Genomic DNA, 21,797 nt, shown 5'->3' on the forward strand with positions numbered 1-21,797 from the left:
TCTGTTTAGTCGTTTTACTTTTAATAGTAAACATTACAAAATAACATGATCTCTACTTCATCTACAAAATAATAACTTAATATTCATGATCGTGGTAAGCGTCAAAAATGGTTTGGCTCCAACAACTGTTCATAAACATGCATACTGTTGAAATATAAAAATATAAATACATCCCATTAATGTCCTTAATAAATCCATGACTAAGATTTTAAATAGTTCAGAATAAAATAATTAAAACGCAGTTGAGTACAATAAGGCATTAAGATGTATCGCAAGAGCTGTACAGGTTCATAGAATATAGTTTAAAAATATAATTTGTTTTGCTTAATGCGGGAACCCTAAAATAACTTTGATTAAATCACTACTTTTCTCAACAGGAAGAAAAAGTTTTTTTCAAGCTAACATACCAACACTAAACAGATGAAATGAAGCACTTCAGTACAAAACCAGGACTTGTTGAAAGCATACCAGGGGTGGGGCACAGAACACAAGTAGTACCTGGATATACTTATCTCAACCTGACCTTTGACATTTAAAGCCCTTCCATGACATCACACCTTAACCACTGAAAAAGTCTAACAACCAAAATTATCTGAGGAAAAGTGATTTTTCTCAGATTCATGGGGAGCAGTAAGTCATAATATGAGTTGTGATCAGAACGCTGTGTGCATATACAGTGGGGCAAAAAAGTATTTAGTCAGCCACCAATTGTGCAAGTTCTCCCACTTAAAAAGATGCAAATAAATTCATTAAAAATTCTACAATGTGATTTTCTGGATTTTTTCTTCTCATTTTGTCTGTCATAGTTTAAGTGTACCTATGATGAAAATTACAGGCCTCTCTCATCTTTTTAAGTGGGAGGACTTGCACAATTGGTGGCTGACTAAATACTTTTTTGCCCCACTGTACATGGTGGTGTCTAGAATTCGAATGAATGAGTTTATCATGTGAACTCGTACAAGGAACAAAACAAAGGAGACTATGGCAATGACAGTTACGAACAAAGAAAATGGCAGACATGGGTACAATTAATTTGACTGAATCAATGGCCACTTGATCTGTAGTGTAAGGGGGACTGCGGCTAACGTTCTTGTAAGCATGATAACTTTACTTTTCCTAAAAGCAAAAAGTTGTCTTAGTTTCACTTTCATGCAAATGGTGTTTTAGGTGCAAGTGAACTGTGTCATGAGCCTGGCTGTACAGTAGCAGTCATGAGCATTAAAATGTGGCCGTGCCCAGAGAGGAAGACGCAGAGCAAATACCTGTCTGAACCTTCGGTGAAATTAAACATCAACATTTGTAAGGTGCTTGATACTCCTTAACTCAACTTTACCAATGTTTTTTTCTCTCTCTACTGTACCTGAAACAAATAGATGAAGTACACTGTTCAGAATCACCATTACAGTATGGGCTAACCTCCAGATACATCGTTGGCCCTATTTAAAACAGACATACTCTGTGATAACACAATTTATACACAGTGTCTACTCCTGTCCATTTCTGGAAGGTAGCAGCCCCTGACTTATGTGCTATTCTCCCCCTCAACTTTTCATTCTCTTTCAGAATATCCTACTAATATACGCAACCTTTTGTAAGATAATTTCCCTGTTACTCTTTTATATCATCCCCCAACTTCTTACTACAAGCCTTTCTTTTGAAGGCTCGGAAAAGAGAGCGACAAAAAGGAGACAAAAGGAAAGTGTTTCTGACATACACATTACTAGCAGAGGGGAGTAGTTGCTGGGACTGAGGGAGACCAAGGGTGGAAGAAGGGAGGGAGAGGGATAGAGTAGACGCACACAAGACCACATATAGGAGGAGTCATAGGAGTCCTGAAAGTGCAAGAAAGTTCAGCCACGTTGGGGGAACTCACTTTAGTATTTGTCGTTGTCTCGGGTCATCGTATCAGCAGCGTACGGGACATATGTCCCCCCCTCTCGCCACATTCTCCTAACTGTTCTCGCATACTTTCTCTCTGCCTCTGTCTCCCCTAAGCCAGCCCGCTCTGTCCCTTTCCCCCTTTTCCACTAGCTATGGGACTTTGAGTAGCCACATTCTTTACTGTGGCTCTCCCCTAAGCAAGCCCCCTTTGTCCTCCTAACCTCTCACTTTAGGACTTAGGGACTCAAGGGGCTGTGGTTCAAATGAGGCTCCACTCTGCTAACTGTGGGACTGAGGCTGGATGCTGGAGCAATCCGACACTAGCAGGTCCACCACCGTGTTGCCGCTGATGTAGAAGTTTGGGGCGGACACCATGTTGCCAAGGGACATGGAGGAGCTGGATGCCCCACTAGAGGTGACAGGGCTGGGAGATCCCCCTTGGACCCCTGTGCTGTGGGTGCCCATGTGGCCCTGCAGCTGGGTGGGGGTCTTGCAGTGCACCCCGCACAGCTGGCACACAAGGACACCGCCGGAGCCCGTGCCGCCGAAGATGCCAGCGCTCTCCTTCCACTCCTGGCCGTGGTGCTTCTGGGCGTGGACGCGCAGGTAGGTCAGAGTGGTGAAGCCTGGAGGAGATACAGAGAGTTAGCAGTTAGTATCATTTCAAGGCTGTACAAGTACTGCTTTATAGCGTGGCTCCACAAATGGCAGGTGATTTTATTTGGCCCCCCAAGTTTTCTGAGCAAAAAAACAAACATTGTTGGACTAAGACTGTAAAAACAAATCTGCTGCAAGTGATTTTGATTTTAGAAATCCGTTCCAAATGATTCCCACGCATGATAAAGAGATATAAGGTACCAGTCAAAAGTTTGGACACACCTTCTCATTCAAGGGTTTTTCTTCATTTAAAAAAAATATTTTCTACATTGTAGAATAATATTGAAGACATCAAAACTATGAAATAACACATATGGAATCATGTAGTAACAAAAAAGTGTTAAAAAAATCTAAATATATTTTAGATTCTTCAAAGTAGCCATCCTTTGCCTTAATGACAGCTTTGCACACTTTTGGCACTCTGCGGTCCAACTCATCCCAAACCATCTCAATTGGGTAGAGGTCGGGTGATTGTGGAGGCCAGGTCATCTGATGCAGCACTGCATCACTCTCCTTCTTGGTCAAATAGCACTTACACAGCCTGGAAGTGTGGTGGGTTATTGTTCTGTTGAAAAACAAATGATCGTCCCACTAAGTGCAAACCAGATGGGAAGGTGTTTTGCTGCAGAATGCTGTGGTAGCCATGCTGGTTAAGTGTGCCTTGAATTCTAAATAAATCACTGACAGTGTCACCAGCAAAGCACCCCCACACCATTACACCTCTTCCTCCATGCTTCACGGTAGGAAACACACAAGCAGAGATCATCCGTTCACCTACTCTGTGTCTCACAAAAACACAACGGTTGGAAAATCTCAAATTTGGACTAATCAGACCAAAGGACAGATTTCCACCGGTCTAATGCCCATTGCTCAAGTTTCTTGGCCCAAGCATGTAATTTCTTCTTATTGGTGTCCTTAAGTAGTGGTTTCATTGCAGCAATTCGACCATGAAGGCCTGATTCATGCAGTCCCCTCTGAACAGTTGATGTTGAGATGTCTGTTATTTGAACTCTGTGAAGCATATATTTGGGCTGCAATTTCTGAGGCTGGTAATTCTAATGAACGTATCCTCTGCAGCAGAGGTAACTCTGGGTCTTCCTTTCCTGTCCTTATGAGAGCCAGTTTCATAGTGCTTGATGTTAATTGTGACTGCACTCGAAGAAACTTTCAAAGTTCTTGAAATTTTCCAAATTGACTGACCTTCATGTCCTAAATTTCTCTTTGCTTTTTTGACCTGTAATTGCCATAATATGGCCTTGGTCTTTTACCAAATGGAGCCATCTTCTGTATACCACCCCTACCTTGTCACAACACAACTGATTGGCTCAAAGGCATTATGAAGGAAAGAAATCCCATAAATTAACTTAACAAGACACACCTGTTAATTTAAATGCATTCCAGGTGACTACCTCATGAAGCTGGTTGAGAGAACGCCAAGAGTGTGCAAAACTGTCATCAAGGCAAATTGTGGCTACTTTGAAGAATTTCAAATATAAAATATATTTTGATTTGTTTATCATTTTAATTGGTTACTACATGTTACTTCCTAGTTTTAATGTCTGAAAATAGTAAAAAATAAATAAAAATCCTTGAGAGAGTAGTTGTGTCCAAATTTTTGACTGGTACTGCATGTGATCGTATTGTAGTGAACATTGTTGTGTCCTCTGTGTCTCTGCAAATGCGTGACTACATGTAGCGTATTGTTTCTTGTTATTGTGTTAGGATGTTCTGTGACTTTGCTCGCAGGGAAATGACTGATAGAAGAACAGAAAGAAGGGAACACATTGTTACATTGGCCCAACACCTATAAACTATGTGTGCAAGGTCATGATCAGCCTATTGCACCCTGAGAGTAGGGACACCTAGTTTGTGCTTGAGTGTAAAGAGTGCTGAAGAGAGAGCATCCCTTCAGAGATTCTGACAGACTTGTACTTTGTATTATACTTTATAGTATTATGTTTGTTGTAACCTCTCCGGCCATGATAATAAAGATCTGTTGATTTAACTTTGAGTCCTTAGTGGTAATTTACACGAAAATTTGGCATGACGAAACAGGATGATTGAGTCTACCTGTGTAGCTCGGCAGTGAGGAAGCACCGGTGGTGCATTCCATGTGAAGGCGTGCAAGGGTCATACCCGTCTGACCAAAGAGGACTCACTGTGGGCTGCCCAGGAGAACACACAATCTACGAACCCTGGAAGGACTGACAACTGAATTTCAGTAAGTCAATTTAAATGAATTTTGAACAATAACTATTTTCAGAAGCTTAGAAAAAGGATCCAGAGTCCTAAGAGGGCACTAGGCAGGGGTAGAGAGACCCCGTCTGCAATGTTGTCTGTAGGTATTCAGGGAATATGTAGTTCTGGGAACCATGGAAGTACTGCGAACTCCATTTTAGGATTTAAAGAATAGTAAGTGATGCAGTGGAATGATTTTTTGTATGATTGACTAATTTACTGGAAAAGGGAAATTAGTTCCCAGAATGATTGAGGTATAAGTGTGATAAATGTTAGAGTAAAGTAAATTGATAAGGTATCATTAAAAGTAATAATAGGGAAAGGGAACAGTAAAAGTAGATATGAAGACCCAGATTTGGTACCAAAGGAACCCAGTAAAGTGATGGCAAAGAAATTTGGTAAGGGGGTACTGTGCCAGGCAGAATATTGGACAGCATGATCCTGCGAAAGATGCTGTGAAGTTTGAAGAAGAGGTGAGAGCAATCCTTGCCATGTATAACCAAAGTAGAATAGTCTCCGGCCATGATAATAAAGATCTGTTCATTTAACTTTGAAATTGTGAAATTGAGGAAATATTCCGTCTGTGTTTGAAGTTCAAGTGGAACTAGTGTAAAGGAGGTTGGACCAGTGATGCCAACTGTGCTGACCAACTCACTGCTGTGTTAAATAATGTAACGACAACAAACCCAAAGCACACAGACTAACAGAAAATACATTCCACCATGATGAAGGCCGGCTTTTAGGACTATCAGGAACGAATGGAGATCTTCCTACAGCACTCTGGTCTGACCCCTGACAAAGACTCATACGGCAGTCTGCTGTGTCATGCAGTGGGTACTGGCCTGCGACAAGACCAGAAGACAGCTGTGACCACTACATGCATTGGGTGGGAGACAAAGACCCTTGCTGATGTCAAACCTCACATCCCCATGCAGAAAGATAGATCAGGTCTAAGAACTCCAAGACTGGTGCTTAACTACAAGCTGCACAGTTGATGTTATTTGCTGGAGGAAGAGGATACTGTGGAGGTGGAGGTCAAGGATGAGGCAGATGGCCTCGGTAGAGGAATGGGAAGAGGCAGATGGTGAGGAGCGCAAGGCACCCCTGGAAAGAGAAACTGGAGCTGCTACAACTGTTTCAAGCCAGGACATTTTGCAAGGGACTGTCCTGGTGATGGTAATAACCTTCCATTTTTGCCCAGAAAATGGCGAAAACCTGGAAGGTTTTATTCCCCCTGGAGGTAGTACTGTGGTTCAATATGTTGATGACCTGTTGGTCTGTTCCACATCTGAGGAAATCTATCACAAAGATACATTGTTGATGTTCTTAGCTGAAAATGGTCATAAAGCTTCCCTCTCTAAGATGCAGTTGTGTAGAAGTTATGTTAAATATTTGGGTCATGACATTACTTCTGAGGGCAGGGCCCTCTCTAAAGATAAGCTTGAGGCGATAAAGTCTCTGTTGCAACTCGGATTTGACATGTTCCGATATTGTAGCAATGACTGAGCTGACGGTGCATGTTCCCCATAACGGTTCATGCCATTATTACAGACTAAAACTGCCCATTTTACACCTGCCAGATTGCTAGATTATTAGAACATCCTTTTGACAATGTCTCATGTTACACTGAAGGGATGTACTATACTTAACCTCTCCACTCTCTTCCCTACAGTTGATGCTGGTGAAGTACATGGCTGAATTGGCCATTGAGATTCTGACTTTTATTTTTTGTGGATGGCTCAGCCCAGCGAGACGACAAGGGTGAACATTTAGTAGGCTATGCTGTTGTCACCTCTGTTCAAACTGTGGAAAGTGCTAGACTTCCCTCTCACTTGTCTGTTCAGGCAGCAGAGTTATTTGGTTTAAACAGAGCATGTATTTAGGCAAAGGATTGCTCTCTTAATATCTACACCGATAGTCGATTTGCATTTGGTGTTGTGCGCGATTTTAGCATGTTGTGGAATAGACCATTTTTTACTTAGTCTGGAAAAACTATTGCTCACAGCGATCTTGTCTCCTCTTTGCTGACGGCCATTCAGCTTTCCTCATATTTTGGAGTGGTTAAAGTGCCAAGCACACACTTCTGCAAAGGACAGTGTTTCCCTTCTTCTACAGATGGCAGCAGTTCCTGTTCCCACTAACCCCTTCTCTCCTAATGATGTTATTTTGCAGGCAGCAGCTGATGCGACTGAGAAAAGGCGGTAGGCTGAACACTGTCGCAAGGATACCTCGGGTACATGGTTTGATGATTCTAATAGACCTGCCATGCCCTGTTGTATTTCCCAATACCTTGTTAAATTGTCAAGGCCATTTTTTCAAAAAGATGGATGGTGGATCTTGTAAATAAATATTGGGAGCACAGTAGGATTTACTGTGTCCCCGTGTCCCATTCTAGACCAGAGGGTCTCTGAGAACTTAATGATGGACTTCATTGAGTTGACCCCTTGTGAGAGGAACAAGTATTGTTTGGTGATTGTTTACATATTTTCAAAATGTATTGAAACTTTTCCCTGCAGGAGAGCTACAGCAGCAGCTGGGGCATAGGCTCTTCTGTGAGAGATCATACCAAGGTGGGTCTGCCGTCAAACGTCTTCTCCGACAATGGTCGTAATTTCGTGAATGAGATTGTTCAGTCCCTGTCAGAGGTTTTACATATTGATTTGAGAACCCATTGTGCCCATCATCCTCAGTCTGGGGGTGTGGTAGAACAACCAAACCCTAAAAACTAAATTTATTAAACTGATTGGTGAAGGTGCCATGGGTGAAGGTGCTTCCATTTGCACTCGTGAGCATGAGAGGCAGATCCCACACAGTGACTGGTCTAGCTCCCCCATGAGGTGTTGACAGGGCTATCCATGAGAATGACTAACCCACCCTTTCCTCAAAACAGGTTGACGTCGCAGGGAATGGAAGACAAGGTAGCATACTGCATCTCACTTAACAATATTCTTAAGACTCTGTTCCCCCAGGTGAAGGCTTCTCTGCCCAACCTATCAGGAGGAACTGAGCATTATCTGTGCTCTGGCAACTTCATGTTGGTAAAAGACTACAGAAGGAAGAGCTGGAAGGATTCTCATTGGAGAGGACCATATCAGGTTTTGATGACCGCAGTAAAAGGTAGCTGAGAGGGACACCTGGATTCAAGTGTCGCGCTGCTGACGAGTTCCTGCCCCTGAGGAGGATGTCGGGAGTCCCATCCCTTAGGCTGTGTGGCCTGACTGTCTGGATCTACACCATTGTATTGCTTGGAACAGTAGGTTTTCCCTCCAGTGGGTGTCTGTTCAGGTGAAGATGAAAGTCCTGAGCCAAAGGAACCACTGCAGACCCGGAGTAGTGGTCCAGAAGGAGAAAGGAAAAGAGAAGTAAAAGGTCAAGATGAGGGAGAGAGTCTGTTCCTCTCTCCAGCTGGAATGGTGACAAATGTCACCTCATATAAGACAGCTTGTTGGGTATGTGGGTTGGGTCCTGTGGGAGTAGGTAAGGGGTTCCCATATGTAGGGGTTCCCTTGGGAGTGAACTTAACTATTCAACTGTCCTCAATACTGTCATTGGCCAATTTCCCCCCCAGAAATCCAGACCCCATTACTTATTTTGCGATGTACAATGTTACGGTCAGCCTAGTATATCCTAGACCAAACAATTGCAGTGACCCACCAATCTCTCTAGTAGGATTGCTGGTAGCCCCCTGGTGTATTAGAGGAAATGGGAGTAACCATTTTGTTGAAAATGTTTGTAACTGTACTATGTTGGTTAATGGTAGCAATAACTGCTCTCTTGTAGTACATGATTCTGTTACAGGAGCACCAGGTAATATGAGTTATACAATTTCTGTCTACAACAAGTACATCGCACTGAAGGAGCCACAAATTGTACCTATTGGTTGTGTGGCCTATTTGCTTCTTATAGTTTACCACCTAATTGGGGAGGGACGTGTGCTGTTGCGTTTGTGGTGCTGGCCATGAGAGTCATTGGAAACACAAACAGAATGGAGAGTTCTGTTCAGTGACCATCATCAGTCGACCCCTCGTTTTAATAAGTGATCCCTTGCAGATGTCACTCAGGTGTAGACATTCTTCTCCCGATTCGCTGGTGTTTTGCTGCCCCAATATGGAGTTGCATGTGCCTTAGATCAAATGAGAGATTTGGGTATTAAAGTTGAGAAAATGGGAAAAACTACTAGAGATGCCTTGGTTCCTCTGAATGAGGAGTGAAAGCACGCCACAAGGTGACCCTGCAAAACAGAGAGGCACTTGACTACCTTTTGTCTGGTCAAATAACTTGCTGTCTTACCAGGAACTTCCCTTTCCCCCTATAATGGATGATAATATGCAAGAATGAGTTAGTATCCATGTTTGATTAAGTACCTGAAGGTTTTAAGTTAGGTTGTTAAATGACAGCAACCTTATAATGTAAAAAAAGGATCAAATATAATGGATTTTTCCCTATTGTTATGCTTCTTGTGTGTAATAATAAGTATTTACTAAATGCATTCCTGTTAATAGACGGAATGCATGTTAAGAAGTAACATACATTTTTGTTATCACATATGGTGATAAAAGGAGGGGGTGTAGTGGACATTTTTTTGTCCTCTGCGTCTCTGCAAATGTGTGACTGCATGTAGCATATTGTTTCTTGTTATTGTGTTAGGATGTTCTGTGACTTCACTCTCAAGGAAAGGACTAACAGAAGAACAGAAATATTGTTACTTTGGCCCAACGCCTAGAAGAGCAGAGATGCCTAGTTTGTGCATGAGCACCCCTTCAGAGCTTCTGACAGACTTGTACTTTGAGTATTACGTTTGTTGTAACCTCAAGTAAGGTTTGAAATTATGTTTTAATCAAACATTATATCGGTGTGGGCTTCTTGCTATCATTTTGCAGTCTTCAAATTATTTGTAATTATGTTCCGGCCACCTAACCATCCACTCAAGAAATAAATCGGCCAGCGGCTGAATCTAGTTGATGATCCCTGCTTTATAAAAAGGTAGGGTAGGCGGGCTAGAATGAAAATGTGTTCCTTTAAAAAGGGCCAATCCGCAGTCAAAAAAAAGAAACTGACCAACCCCTCTGTGTTTTGGTAAAAAGCTGAATGTAACCACTCTCTAATTCATAGACAGAGCTGTGGATGAAAGGACTGACCATCCATGATATCAAAACTATTGTTTTAACCATGTTTTGGGTCTATACAGTGTTTGTTTATGAACATTGGAGTAAAACAAGTTTATAGTTTGGCTTCCAAAGGGGTGTGAAAGCTGAATTAAGCTCATGAGGCATTTGTACGTTATGTTCTTCAATAATTTTATACATACATACATACATACATACATACATACATACATACATACATACATACATACATACATACATACATACATACATACATACATACATACATACATACATACATACTCAGCAAAAAAAAAAAACGTCCTCTCACTGTCAACTGCGTTTATTTTCAGCAAACTTAACGTGTAAATATTTGTATGACCATAACAAGAATCAATAACAGACATAAACTGAATAACTTCCACAGACAAGTGACTAACAAATTGAATAATGTGTCCCTGAACAAGGGGGGGGGGTTAAAATCAAAAGTAACAGTCAGTATCCAGCTGCATTAAAAGTACTGCAGTGCATCTCCTTATGGACTGCACCAGATTTGCCAGTTCTTGCTGTGAGATGTTACCCCACCAAGGCACCTGCAAGTTCCCGGACATTTCTGGGGGGAATGGCCCTAGCCCTCACCCTCCGGTCCAAAAGGTCCCAGACGTGGTCAATGGGATTGAGATCCGGGCTCTTCGCTGGCCATGGCAGAACACTGACATTCCTGTCTTGCAGGAAATCACGCACAGAACAAGCAGTATGGCTGATGGCATTGACATGCTGGAGGGTCATGTCAGGATGAGCCTGCAGGAAGGGTACCACATGAGGGAGGAGGATGTCTTCTCTGTAACGCACAGCGTTGACATTGCTTGCAATGACAACAAGCTCAGTCCGATGGTCTGGGGCGGTGTGGGGCGATCCCGATCCAGAGTACAGGCCTCAGTGTAACGCTCATTCCTTCGACGATAAATGCAAATCCGACCATCACCCCTGTTGAGACAAAACCGCGACTCGTCAGTGAGAGCACTTTTTGCTAGTCCTGTCTGGTCCAGCGACAGTGGGTTTGTGCCCATAGGCGACGTTGTTGCCGGTGATTTCTGGTGAGGACCTGCCTTACAAAAGGCCTACAAGCCCTCAGTCCAGCCTCTCTCAGCTTATTGCGGACTGTCTGAGCACTGATGGAGGGATTGTGCATTCTTGGTGCATTCCTGTTGCAACTCGGGCAGTTGTTGTTGCCATCCTGTAACTGTCCTGCAGGTTGTTTCGGATGTACCGATCCTGTGCAGGTGTTGTTATACATGGTCTGCAACTGTGAGGACGATCAGCTGTCCGCCCTGTCTCCCTGTAGCGCTGTCTTAAGCGTCTCACACTACGGACATTGCAATTTATTGCCCTGGCCACATCTGCAGTCCTCATGCCTCCTTGCAGCATGCCTAAGGCACATTCACTCAGATGAACAAGGACCCTGGGCATCTTTCTTTTGGTGTTTTTCAGAGTCAGGAGAAAGGTCTCTTTTGTGTCCTAAGCTTTCATAACTGTGACCTTAATTGCCTACCGTCTGTAAGCTGTTAGTGTCTTAACCTCCCTAGGGTGTCACGCCTTGGTCTTAGTATTTTGTGTTTTCTTTAATTATTTTGTTCAGGCCAGGGTGTGACATGGGTTTATTGTATTGTCGTATTGGGGTTTTTGTAGGCATTGGGGATTGTGGCTGAGTAGGGGTGTTTTGAATAGGCTTGGCTGCCTGAGGCGGTTCTCAATCAGAGTCAGGTGATTCTCGTTGTCTCTGATTGGGAACCATATTTAGGTAGCCTGGGTTTCACTGTGTGTTTGTGGGTGATTGTTCCTGTCTCTGTGTAGTGTTCACCAGATAGGCTGTAATTAGGTTTTCACGTTCCGTTTGTTGTTTTGTATTTATATAGTTATTTCATGTATCGCGATTCTTCATTAAAGAACATGAGTAACCACCACGCTGCATTTTGGTCCGACTCTCCTTCAACAGACAAACGCCGTTACATAGGGTATGTGGGAGGCTAGTGTCCCACCTGGCCAACATCCAGTGAAATTGCAGAGCGACAAATTTAAATACAGAAATACACATTATAAAAATTCAGAAAACATACAAGTATTTTTACATAGGTTTAAAGATAAACTTCTTGTGAATCCAACCAGTGTCAGATTTCAAAAAGGCTTTATGGCAAAAGCATACCTTACGATTATTTAAGAACATCGCCCAGCAGACAAATCATTACAAACAGTAACCAGCCAAGTAGAAGAGTTACAAAAGTCAGAAATAGAGATAAAATTAATCACTTACCTTTGATGATCTTCATATGGTTACACTCAGAAGACATTCATTTACTCAATAAATGTTTGTTTTGTTCGATAAAGTCTCTCTTTATATCCAAAAACCTCTGTTTTGTTCGCACGTTTTATCCAGTAATCCACAGCCTCAAACGCAGTCACAACAGGCAGACAAAAAAAATCCAAATTGTATCCGTAAAGTTCATAGAAACATATCAAACGATGTTTATATTCAAATCGACAGGTTGTTTTTAGCCCAAATAATCACTAATATTTCAACCAAACAATAACGTTGTCAATATAAAAGGTAAACAAGAAAGGTACTCTCTCGGTCGTGTGCATGAAAAAGCTCTGTGACACTGAGAATACAAGCCTGAAACAATTTCTAAAGACTGTTGACATCTAGTGGAAGGCATAGGAACTACAATTTGAGTCCTAAGTCAATGGATACTGTAATGGCATTGAATAGAAAACTACAAAACAAAAACAAATCCTACTTTTTGGATGGATTTTTCTCAGGTTTTTGCCTGCCAAATCAGTTCTGTTATACTCACAGACACTAGAGTGTTTTCTATCCAAATCTACTGATCTGTGTAAAGGAAAGAATGAATGGGGCCATGTATCGTGAGTGAAAACCTCCTTCCATCAGCAAGGGCATTGAAGATGAAACGTGGCTGGGTCTTTCAGCATGACAATGATCCCAAACACACCGCCCGGGCAACGAAGGAGAGGCTTCGTAAGAAGCATTTCAAGGTCCTGGAGTGGCCTAGCCAGTCTCCAGATCTCAACCCCATAGAAAATCTTTGGAGGGAGTTGAAAGTCTGTGTTGCCCAGCAACAGCCCCAAAACATCACTGCTCTGGAGGAGATCTGCATGGAGGAATGGGCCAAAATACCAGCAACAGTGTGTGAAAACCTTGTGAAGACTTACAGAAAACGTTTGACCTCTGTCATTGCCAACAAAGGGTATATAACAAAGTATTGAGATAAACTTTTGTTATTGACCAAATACTTATTTTCCACCATAATTTGCAAATAAATTAATTTAAAATCCTACAATGCGATTTTCTGGATTTTTTTCCCATTTTGTCTGTCATAGTTGAAGTGTACCTATGGTGAAAATTACAGGCCTCTCTCATCTTTTTAAGTGGGAGAACTTGCACAATTGGTGGCTGACTAAATATTTTTTTACCCCACTGTAACTACTCCTCAGCACCCCCCCCCCCTCCCCTCCACACACACACACTTTAAAGTGGCCTTTTATTGTCTCCAGCCCAAGGTCCATCTGTGTAATGATCATTTTGTTTAATCAGCTTCTTGATATGACACACCTGTCAGGTGGATGGATTATCTTGTCAAATGAGAAATGCTTACTAACAGGGATATAAACAAATGAGTGTACAAAAAAAAGCTTTTTGTGCATGGACTTGACAATTTTTTCCATGCCAGGTCTTGACAAATGTTTATTACCTCTAAATAAACCATTTATAAACTTTGAATGTTTATTAAGATCAGATAAACCACTTATAAACTCGAAACGTTTCTTAAAATCTTCACCCATCAAACAATCTGGGGTGTTGACAGACACTCACTGCGGTTACAGAGATGGCAGGCGTGGTGCTGCGATTGGTTGTGGACCCTCATGTGATCGGTGATGTAGGCAGCAGACAGGAGCTTGCCGCATATGTGGCACGGGACCTTCTCCTCGTGGCGGATCATATGGGCGCGTAGCCGGTCCCTCGTGGCGAAGCTGGATTCGCACGTCTAAACACATCAAGAGATATGAGGAATGACTGGTTATCCATAAAGATACAGAGGAAGCAGTAGTTTAACCCTATAGACAGGTTTTGATTTATTTTAAGACTGCTTAATCGATCCAAGAGATGTATGAAAAAAACATTATTGGATGAATTTGGCATTACTGCTATTAGCATTGAATAAGATTCACTGGAATCAACAGAACAAAAAAATCTAAAGGAAGTTTGTTCTGAAGTGCCTCTCCTATCTCTGAGAGATAAGGAAGATCAGGAAACTTTTTTACATATATTTAACCCCTTATTTTAGGCACTAAACTATCTCAAGATATACAGTGCATTCAGAAAGTATTCAGAACCCTCTACTTTTCCCACATTTTGTTATGTTACAGCCTTATTCTAAAATGTATACAATATTTTTTCCCCCAGCATCAACCTATACCCCATAATGACAGAGAACACCACCACGTTCGTGAGAGTCATCTTTCAACAAATTGGTCTTAATACTTTGTAGGCCAAACCGGTCGGACGCTACAGACGTTTTATGAGAACAGCAATTTTCGGGATGTCTCATGGTCTGACAAACACTGCTCTAGCTCTGCCACCACCACAGATGCGGAAGGGCAATATCAGCGGATGCACAGCCCATGCAAACTTTTTTATAGCTTAAACAGATGGGTTTTGATTTGGATTTTTGTATTGTGTTAATTACATTTCCGCGGGGAAGTGGAAATTGTAGGCTCAGGGTTAATAGCAAAACAAGCTTTCATTTGATTTAATTCAGGGTTGGAGTCAATTCCATTTCAATTCAGTCAATTAAGGAAGTAAACTCAAATTCCAATTCCAAAGAAAATTTGAATTTCAGTTCACTTCCTGAATTGACTGAATATAAATGGAATTGATCCCAACCCCAATTCTATTACAATGGATAGTTATGGTAGGAAGGATTTAAGGTACAGAGAAGCAAATGGATGATTAACAATGACTGTATTGAGATTTGAGAGGTGTAAAAGGAAATAAAATAGCACAAACATCAAGTACCGGACACTTGAAGGGTCGTTCAGAAGAGTGGACTTGTCTGACGTGACTGTTGAGATGGTCGGGCCTGAAAGAAGTGAGACAGGAAGAGTTGAGACCACAATACCTTGTTATACACTTTCTCCAGCTGAAAATGTGAACTTCCAAATTCAAACTTTGTCAGATGTCTTAAGATAAGTTAAAGTCCCAGGGCATGTTTTGTGTAGATACAGCTAAATGCCACAACCCAATATGAATGAAAAAGATACAAAATTTGTGGTGCTTAAATTTTCCATTCATTTTGGGTTGAGCCTTACAGCTGCATCTACACAACTCATGGCATGGGATGTGGACTTTTCTTGACTCTTCTCTGGCCTATAGCGTGCCATTCTCACCTGGAGAAAGCCTTGGCACAGTGGGGGCACACGTAGGGTTTCTCCACACCACCTTGGTGAGAGCGCACGTGGTGGCTCATGCGGTCCTTCCTCTTGAACCTCTGCTGGCAGATGGGGCAGGAGAAGGGTTTCTCATCCGAGTGGGAGAGACGGTGTCGGTTAAGGTGGTACACGTCTCGGAAGGCCTTCCCGCACGTTTCACAAGCGTGATTCTTCCGCACAGGGTTTGGGTTCGATGGCCGCTGGGAGGGAGGGGGTGAGGAGAACTAACATTGTTTGTGAGGAATACAAACAGTTTTTTATGCATTGTCGGACATGACTATTACACATGCCTTGTTGATTATTTACATATCATATTGTCGAGTCTCTGTGTCTTTCCGAACCACGCAGACAAACATGGCTCGCTACTCCTAGATCATTTCTTTGGACCGTTTGCATAAAGTGCTGAATTCCCTCTATTGAAAATAAGGCTTTTCCACAATCTCCATAAAGACCATGCAAGAGAAACCTAAAGTCTAGTTTTCCTTTTCACGGACGACGACAACAACAACCTCCAGAAGCACCCTGACCCACCTGTGCTGTCGCCCCCGCCCCCATGTCAACAGCTGCAGGAGGAGCATGGGGGTTAACGCTAGCCACTACGCTTGCCATGGCAACCTCTTCGCCATCCTGACTACCCACAGCTGGCTGCTGGGACGCCAGCACGCTGGGAGGGGGGAGAGGGGGAGGAACGGAGAGGTGGAGCAGGGTGAGGGGGACCGTGTACCTCTCCGTCCTACCTCCCGACACCACCTGCGCTGGGCCGGCACCATTGCCACCCTCCTTTGCCCCCTCCTCCTGCTCCCCTGCTCGCTTCATGCGTACCCCGGTGTGGACCGACTGGTGCCGCCGCAGGTTGTAGTTGTTCTTGAACTGCTTGCTGCATATGGCACAGATGTGGGGCACACGGGCAGGCCGGGACACCGTCTTCACTGTAGGCCGGAAGAGCGGAAGAAGAGAGGGAATGAAAGAGGAAGACGGAGAGAAAATGCACATTAATAATAATATCCCTATCAATTCAAAATATAATAGTATAAAGACTAACACATTAGGCTTATAACAGGATAACAGACCACTTGTTTGGCAATCTACATGACTTCCTTTTCAACTTAATTGCTGATAACGGCTGAAGAAGCAATGGTATTTCACAACCCATGATTCTCTCACCAGGTAAGGGTTCTTCATTGAGGGCAGCAGTGTCCACCGTGGAAGGAGGATGGACTATGTGCTCTGTGGGAGGGGTCTGAGGAGAGGCCATATGGACTGGTAAGAGTTCTGATTGGAGGGTCCCCTCCACTTGGTTTTGGGTGGGAGTAGTCTGGAGAAATAAACACAGCCATCAGCAGAAAGTCACTGCATTGTCTAGGGCAGGTATTCCCAAACTGGGGTACCCCCAGGAGTAGCGCAATGCCGTTGGGGTTCACCAAATAAAAATGTGATTCGCATTTTATTTTATTTGATAATTTAAAAAATATATACATATATATAAAAAAACATTCTTCACATTTTCAAAACATTTATATTTTCCAACGGGGCAATACATTTAGGTGAGGTCTTTCTCACCCGAGTAGCCTCGTTTCACTGCAAAAATAAAATTCAACCATCTAGTGTTCAGCGAAACAACAACACAATGTCAAATACAGGTAGCCTAGTCAAATAATTCACATCCAATCACATTAACCGTTACTCTTGTGGGAATTCCACTAATGGTCAGTACGTAGCTGCTGCTCATTCCATTTGCTCAAAAATTGATAAATGGTTAAAAACAAGTACGGCCATAGAGACGCATAACAGCTCTACTGGTAATACTGCTACTACCAGCAGTACTACACCTGCACCTGTCGATAACACAAGTTGTTCTGCTTCCACGAGCACATCCAATGCTAGCATCAGTAATTCTACATTCGGTGTTAGTCCAGCTAACATGGACACTGACAGTTGTGAATCTGATGCAGCCGAAGAGCTACTGCCCCCTTACCCAGGAAAGCACCGAACAACAGACAGGGACATTGGACCATCGAAGACGCAAATATGATGAGAACTACATTGATTGGGGTTCACTTGTATTGGGAGTAGTGCCTTTCCTCAGCCACAGTGTGTTATATGTTCAAAAGTACTATCTCACAACTCGATGAAACCTTCACTCTTAAGCAGACATTTAGAAACAAAACAGACCAATTTGAAAAATAAGCGACGGGAGTTTTTTGAGCGAGAATTGAGCAATTAAGGAAGACATCCTCTTCTGCAAACCACTGGAAACCAGGGCAAAAGGAGAGGATATTTTTAAAGTACTGGACAGCTTTGTGACATCAAATGGACTTTGGTGGTCAATATGTGTTGGTATCTGTACTGGTTGCACAAAAGCCATGATAAGGGGACACAGTGGAGTGGTAACGCGCGTGCAAGCAGTTGCTCCTGACACCACTTGGGTACACTGCAGCATCCACCGAGAGGCTCTTACTGCCAAAGAAATGCCTGACAACTTGAAAGACGTTTTGGACACTATATAGTGAAAATGATTAACTTTGTTAAAGCAAAGTCCCTGAACTCTCGTGTATTTTCTGCGATATACAATGATATGGGCAGCGACCATGTTACGCTTATACAACATACAGGAGTGCGCTGATTATCCAGGGGCAAAGTATTGACACGTTTTTTTATATATATAAAATTGAAAGACGAGCTTAGTTTTCTTCACTGGCCATCATTTTCACTTGTCTGACCACTCTCATGATGATGAGTTCCTCACAAGACTGGCCTACCTGGGTGATGTTTTTCTCACCTGAATGATCTCAATCTAGGATTTACAGGGGACTCTCCGCAACTATATTCAATGCACGGGACAAAATTGAGGCTATGATTAAGAAGTTGGAGCTCTTCTCTGTCTGCATTAACAAGGACAACACACAGGTCTTTACATCATTGTATGATTGTTTGTGTGCAAATGAACTCAAGCTAACGGACAATGTCATATGAGATATAGTGAAGAACCGGAGTGAGTTTGGTGCAAATTAGGCAGGTACTTTCCCAAAACGGATGGCACAAACAACTGGATTCTTTATCCCTTTCATGCCCTGCCTCCAGTCCACTTGCCAATATCTGAACAAGAGAGCCTCATTGAAATTGCAACAAGCAGTTCTGTGAAAATTTAATTTAATCAGAAGCCACTGCCAGATTTCTGTATTGGGCTGCGCTCAGAGTATCCCGTCTTGGCAAATCGTGCTGTTAAGACACGGGCGCCCTTTCCAACCACGGACCTCGGCCCGCACTAGCATGAAAACTACATACAGGCACAGACTGTGTGTGGAAAATTATTTAAAACGGAGACTCTCTCCAATACAACCCAACATTGCAGTTATGTGCATCCTTTCCAGCACACCCTTCTCATTAACCTGTGGTGAGTTATTCACAATTTTCGAGGAAAAAAAAGTTGTATATGTAAGATGGTTAAATAAAGAGAAAAATGATTGATTATTATTATTTGTGCCCTTGTCCTAGAAGAGCTCTTTGTCACTTCCCACGAGCCTGGTTGTGACAAAAACTCACACTCATTCTTATGTTTAATAAATGTATGGTATGTGTCTTTTTCCCAATGCAGTTCAACCAAAACTTCCCCCCATTATTTAGAGGGGCGTTCTACTACGCTCCCATTGGCTAGCTAACGTTGTCTCTCTCACAGGCATGAGCGCAGACACAGTGGCCTTCCAAGGTAAGGATGGAAAGTGTAATTTAACAATTAGCTGCCTACCATAATGCAGGCCTATTATCATCATGTCTGGTAACATTTGCCCATGTATTTATTTTTTAGTTTCAATGACTTAGAACTTAAGTCATTGAATAGCTCAGAACTTTGCTGAATTCCCTCAATTGAAGGTCAGCTAAGTTAAAATGGGCTACTTAACGTTACTAGGTCGGTATTTGAAGTACACTACTAATGATAATATATCATCAGGTTAAAGCATATGTTTATTATTCATAATTTCTCTAATATTTTAGCTAATCATTCAGTCGAATTGCTACAGCCATTGAATCTGTCTTTGCGCGTTAAAGGACGTTAATTGATAGCTCTGTCCACATTACGTTGTTATATTTTTCAATCTTGAAATACAAGGGCAAACGTTATTAATCAGTGACTGAAATTTGGCGCTCCGTGGTATTCACTTCCGGACTTGGAGAGCGTCCAAAGCGTCGAGGAACGCCTCTCTGAATAACGGGGCGTGGTTTTGGCTTAACTGCGGTGTGGGAAAAGAAAGACGCTCACACGTAGTGTGTGTGTCAGGCTTACAATGATAGCAAAAGACAACATTTGAGAGTGCGCTGACCCTGGTGCTAGAGGGGGTACGCAGCTGGAGGTTGAATGTTTGAAGGTGTAACGGGACGATAAAAAGTTTGGGAACCACTGGTTTGGAGTAAATGCTACTTCGTTTACCTAAATGGCCAGGCCCCTGGGGGCTGCAAACAAAAAAATATTCAACAGCCATTCTTCAAAAAAGCCCACACACGAATAGAAAGAAGGTCAATTAAAACTTACCTGGAAGAGAAAATTGCTCCAAGCAGCATCCATTTTGCACCAAAGCGATGAAGAGTATAAAATCAGCTAAGTAATCCTGATGGCGATTCGACAGTAAACCGTTGACATAATATTTAATCGCACTGTTGATGATTGTGGCGAGAAGATCTATGTTGACAGTATTCAAATGCAACAAGAAAAGTATGCTATTGATCATCCGAAAGGGACATGCAACTATCAAAAATGTACATTGTAAAAATATTTATCTAACAGGCGTATTCAAGCTATTCAAATTCACGCAGGCGTTTCGTCTAGGCTGACTGCCTGAGTGGAATTACCAGCTCCAATAGTGGCCTATTTATCTTTGACTTTGGTTTCAAACTTTAATTTTATCAAAGCATAAGGAATGCATATCTCTTGGCATTGATGACTGTGAAACCAAATATCTGTGCGCACAAAATCAATGTTATTTATATAGCCGTAGTCATATAATAGGTCGATCTTAAAATTAAAAGTAATACATTTACACACAATGACAACTACTATCAGTGTTACAATAAACGCATTCGAAAGAGTAGCAGTTCATTATTTTAATTTATGAATCTATTCTTCCGATTTCCCCCAACAGGCCAATCGCTTGTTTTGTCGAAGCCTCGTTGTTGGATTCAAGCCCTGACCCTAAGCTAAGAGCGCTCGCGCCGGGACGCAGCCTATCGCTCCACCTCGGCTGTTCAATTGCGAGGATGTCATCTTTCTTTTTTTATTGCTCGCTCTCCCTCCTCCCTCCATGTATCTTTCTTCCTTTTCTTTTTAAATCCTCTTTCTTCTCCCCCTCCTCTCCTTTTCTTGCACCGCTATGTCCCAGTTGCTCTTAAAGGGATATCATTTATATTCGTTGGTCACCCTCCTTAAGTTCCCTCTCCCCCATTGGAGCATTTCCTTTCTGCCCCCTCCTCCTCGGGGTTTCGGCCGACAGATATTGCACAACAGTATTTTTCAGACCATCATAAATAGATCTCTGCCGTTGCTATAGAGAGAAATATTAATGGAGTCTTTTTGTAGGCCCTAACTCCGCCATGTTCGTTGGACAATGCATATGAGGAAAATTAATGGCGTATTTGTAGGGTTTTGGATAAACGCCGAAAATAAGGTCTGTGGGAAACACAGATATAGGATATCTTATTTGTTCTATTAGATCATCTTCATTATCTAACGTCACTTTTAGTTCACGTTGGAGGTTTTTTGGTAATAATAAAAACCAAATAAATCTCATAAAGTTAATGTAAACTGACTGCTATTATCACAACATATAAGATCTCCTAAGCCTGTGTTAAAGAAGCATTATGTCGAGTTGTTGCGTTATAATGTCATAATATATCTGCAGTAATAGTATAATTCTAGTGTTGTAACATATATTACATATGTATATATAATGCTTTGGGCTCTTACATAACACTCCATACAGAACCAATCAGTCGATATAATGGACATCATAAATCACGCGATGTGAATCAGACAGTGGGGCGGTGCGACTCTTTGGTCAGAAGGTTCCAATCATCGTTTTATGTCATCATTTCCGAGCAGCGTCAACGACAACTGTTATTACACCCCGTTTACGTTGGCGGCGGTAAAGGCCATTTTTATTGTGCAGTAACTAAAACTAGAAGATCTGGCGTCCTTTCCCTTCGCCAAAGGTACGTATTCGCGTTATTTTTTTTTACTGTGATTTACAAAGCTAATGCAATGGATTTTAAAAAGTGTTTTTACCCCGTGATAGCCCGCTAATATGACCCATAGTAGGGAAGGACATTTCCTGAGAACAATTCGATCTGAATATATAAGTAGGGAAGAACATTTCTTGAGTACAATTCGATTAGAATATATCATCAATTTAAAAAGATGTG

General features: G+C 42.2%; 1 protein-coding gene and 1 long non-coding RNA gene across 6 annotated transcripts in view; one reads left to right on the forward strand and one right to left on the reverse strand.

Moving 5' to 3' along the window:
* LOC115143942 (myc-associated zinc finger protein-like) lies at nucleotides 1-20,777 on the reverse strand. Of its 2 annotated transcripts, none has more exons than XM_029684421.2 (7): nucleotides 19,915-20,777; nucleotides 16,551-16,701; nucleotides 15,918-16,315; nucleotides 15,345-15,586; nucleotides 14,974-15,037; nucleotides 13,771-13,942; nucleotides 1-2,507 (listed from the first exon to the last, which is right to left on the reverse strand). In XM_029684421.2, the coding sequence occupies exons 1-7, from the start codon at nucleotides 19,945-19,947 to the stop codon at nucleotides 2,161-2,163; spliced, it is 1,407 nt and encodes a 468-aa protein (XP_029540281.1). In that variant the 5' UTR covers nucleotides 19,948-20,777; the 3' UTR covers nucleotides 1-2,160. The 2 variants fall into 2 exon arrangements, with proteins under 2 accessions (XP_029540281.1, XP_029540280.1); XM_029684420.2 differs by having other exon boundaries at nucleotides 14,965-15,037.
* The window catches only part of LOC115143943 (uncharacterized), a 22,352-nt gene continuing 21,250 nt past the window's right edge, over nucleotides 20,696-21,797 (forward strand). For all 4 annotated transcript variants that reach the window (XR_010459284.1, XR_010459282.1, XR_010459283.1 and 1 more), the window contains exon 1: nucleotides 20,696-21,587. This is a non-coding gene — a long non-coding RNA (uncharacterized LOC115143943). The remainder of the gene's footprint in view (nucleotides 21,588-21,797) is intronic.

Source organism: Oncorhynchus nerka, linkage group LG16, assembly GCF_034236695.1.
Source record: "Oncorhynchus nerka isolate Pitt River linkage group LG16, Oner_Uvic_2.0, whole genome shotgun sequence".
Classification (NCBI taxonomy): domain Eukaryota; kingdom Metazoa; phylum Chordata; class Actinopteri; order Salmoniformes; family Salmonidae; genus Oncorhynchus; species Oncorhynchus nerka.

Bases quoted from the DNA above. Each gene is read 5' to 3' on its own strand.
- LOC115143942 (XM_029684420.2), bottom strand. From the start codon at position 19,947: ATGGATGCTGCTTGGAGCAATTTTCTCTTCCAG. The intron at 16,702-19,914 runs GTAAGTTTTAAT...TTATTTCTCCAG, and splicing joins GGAGCAATTTTCTCTTCCAG to ACTACTCCCACCCAAAACCA. The intron at 13,943-14,964 runs GTTTGTGCTATT...TGATGTGTTTAG, and splicing joins TCAAGTGTCCGGTACTTGAT to ACGTGCGAATCCAGCTTCGC.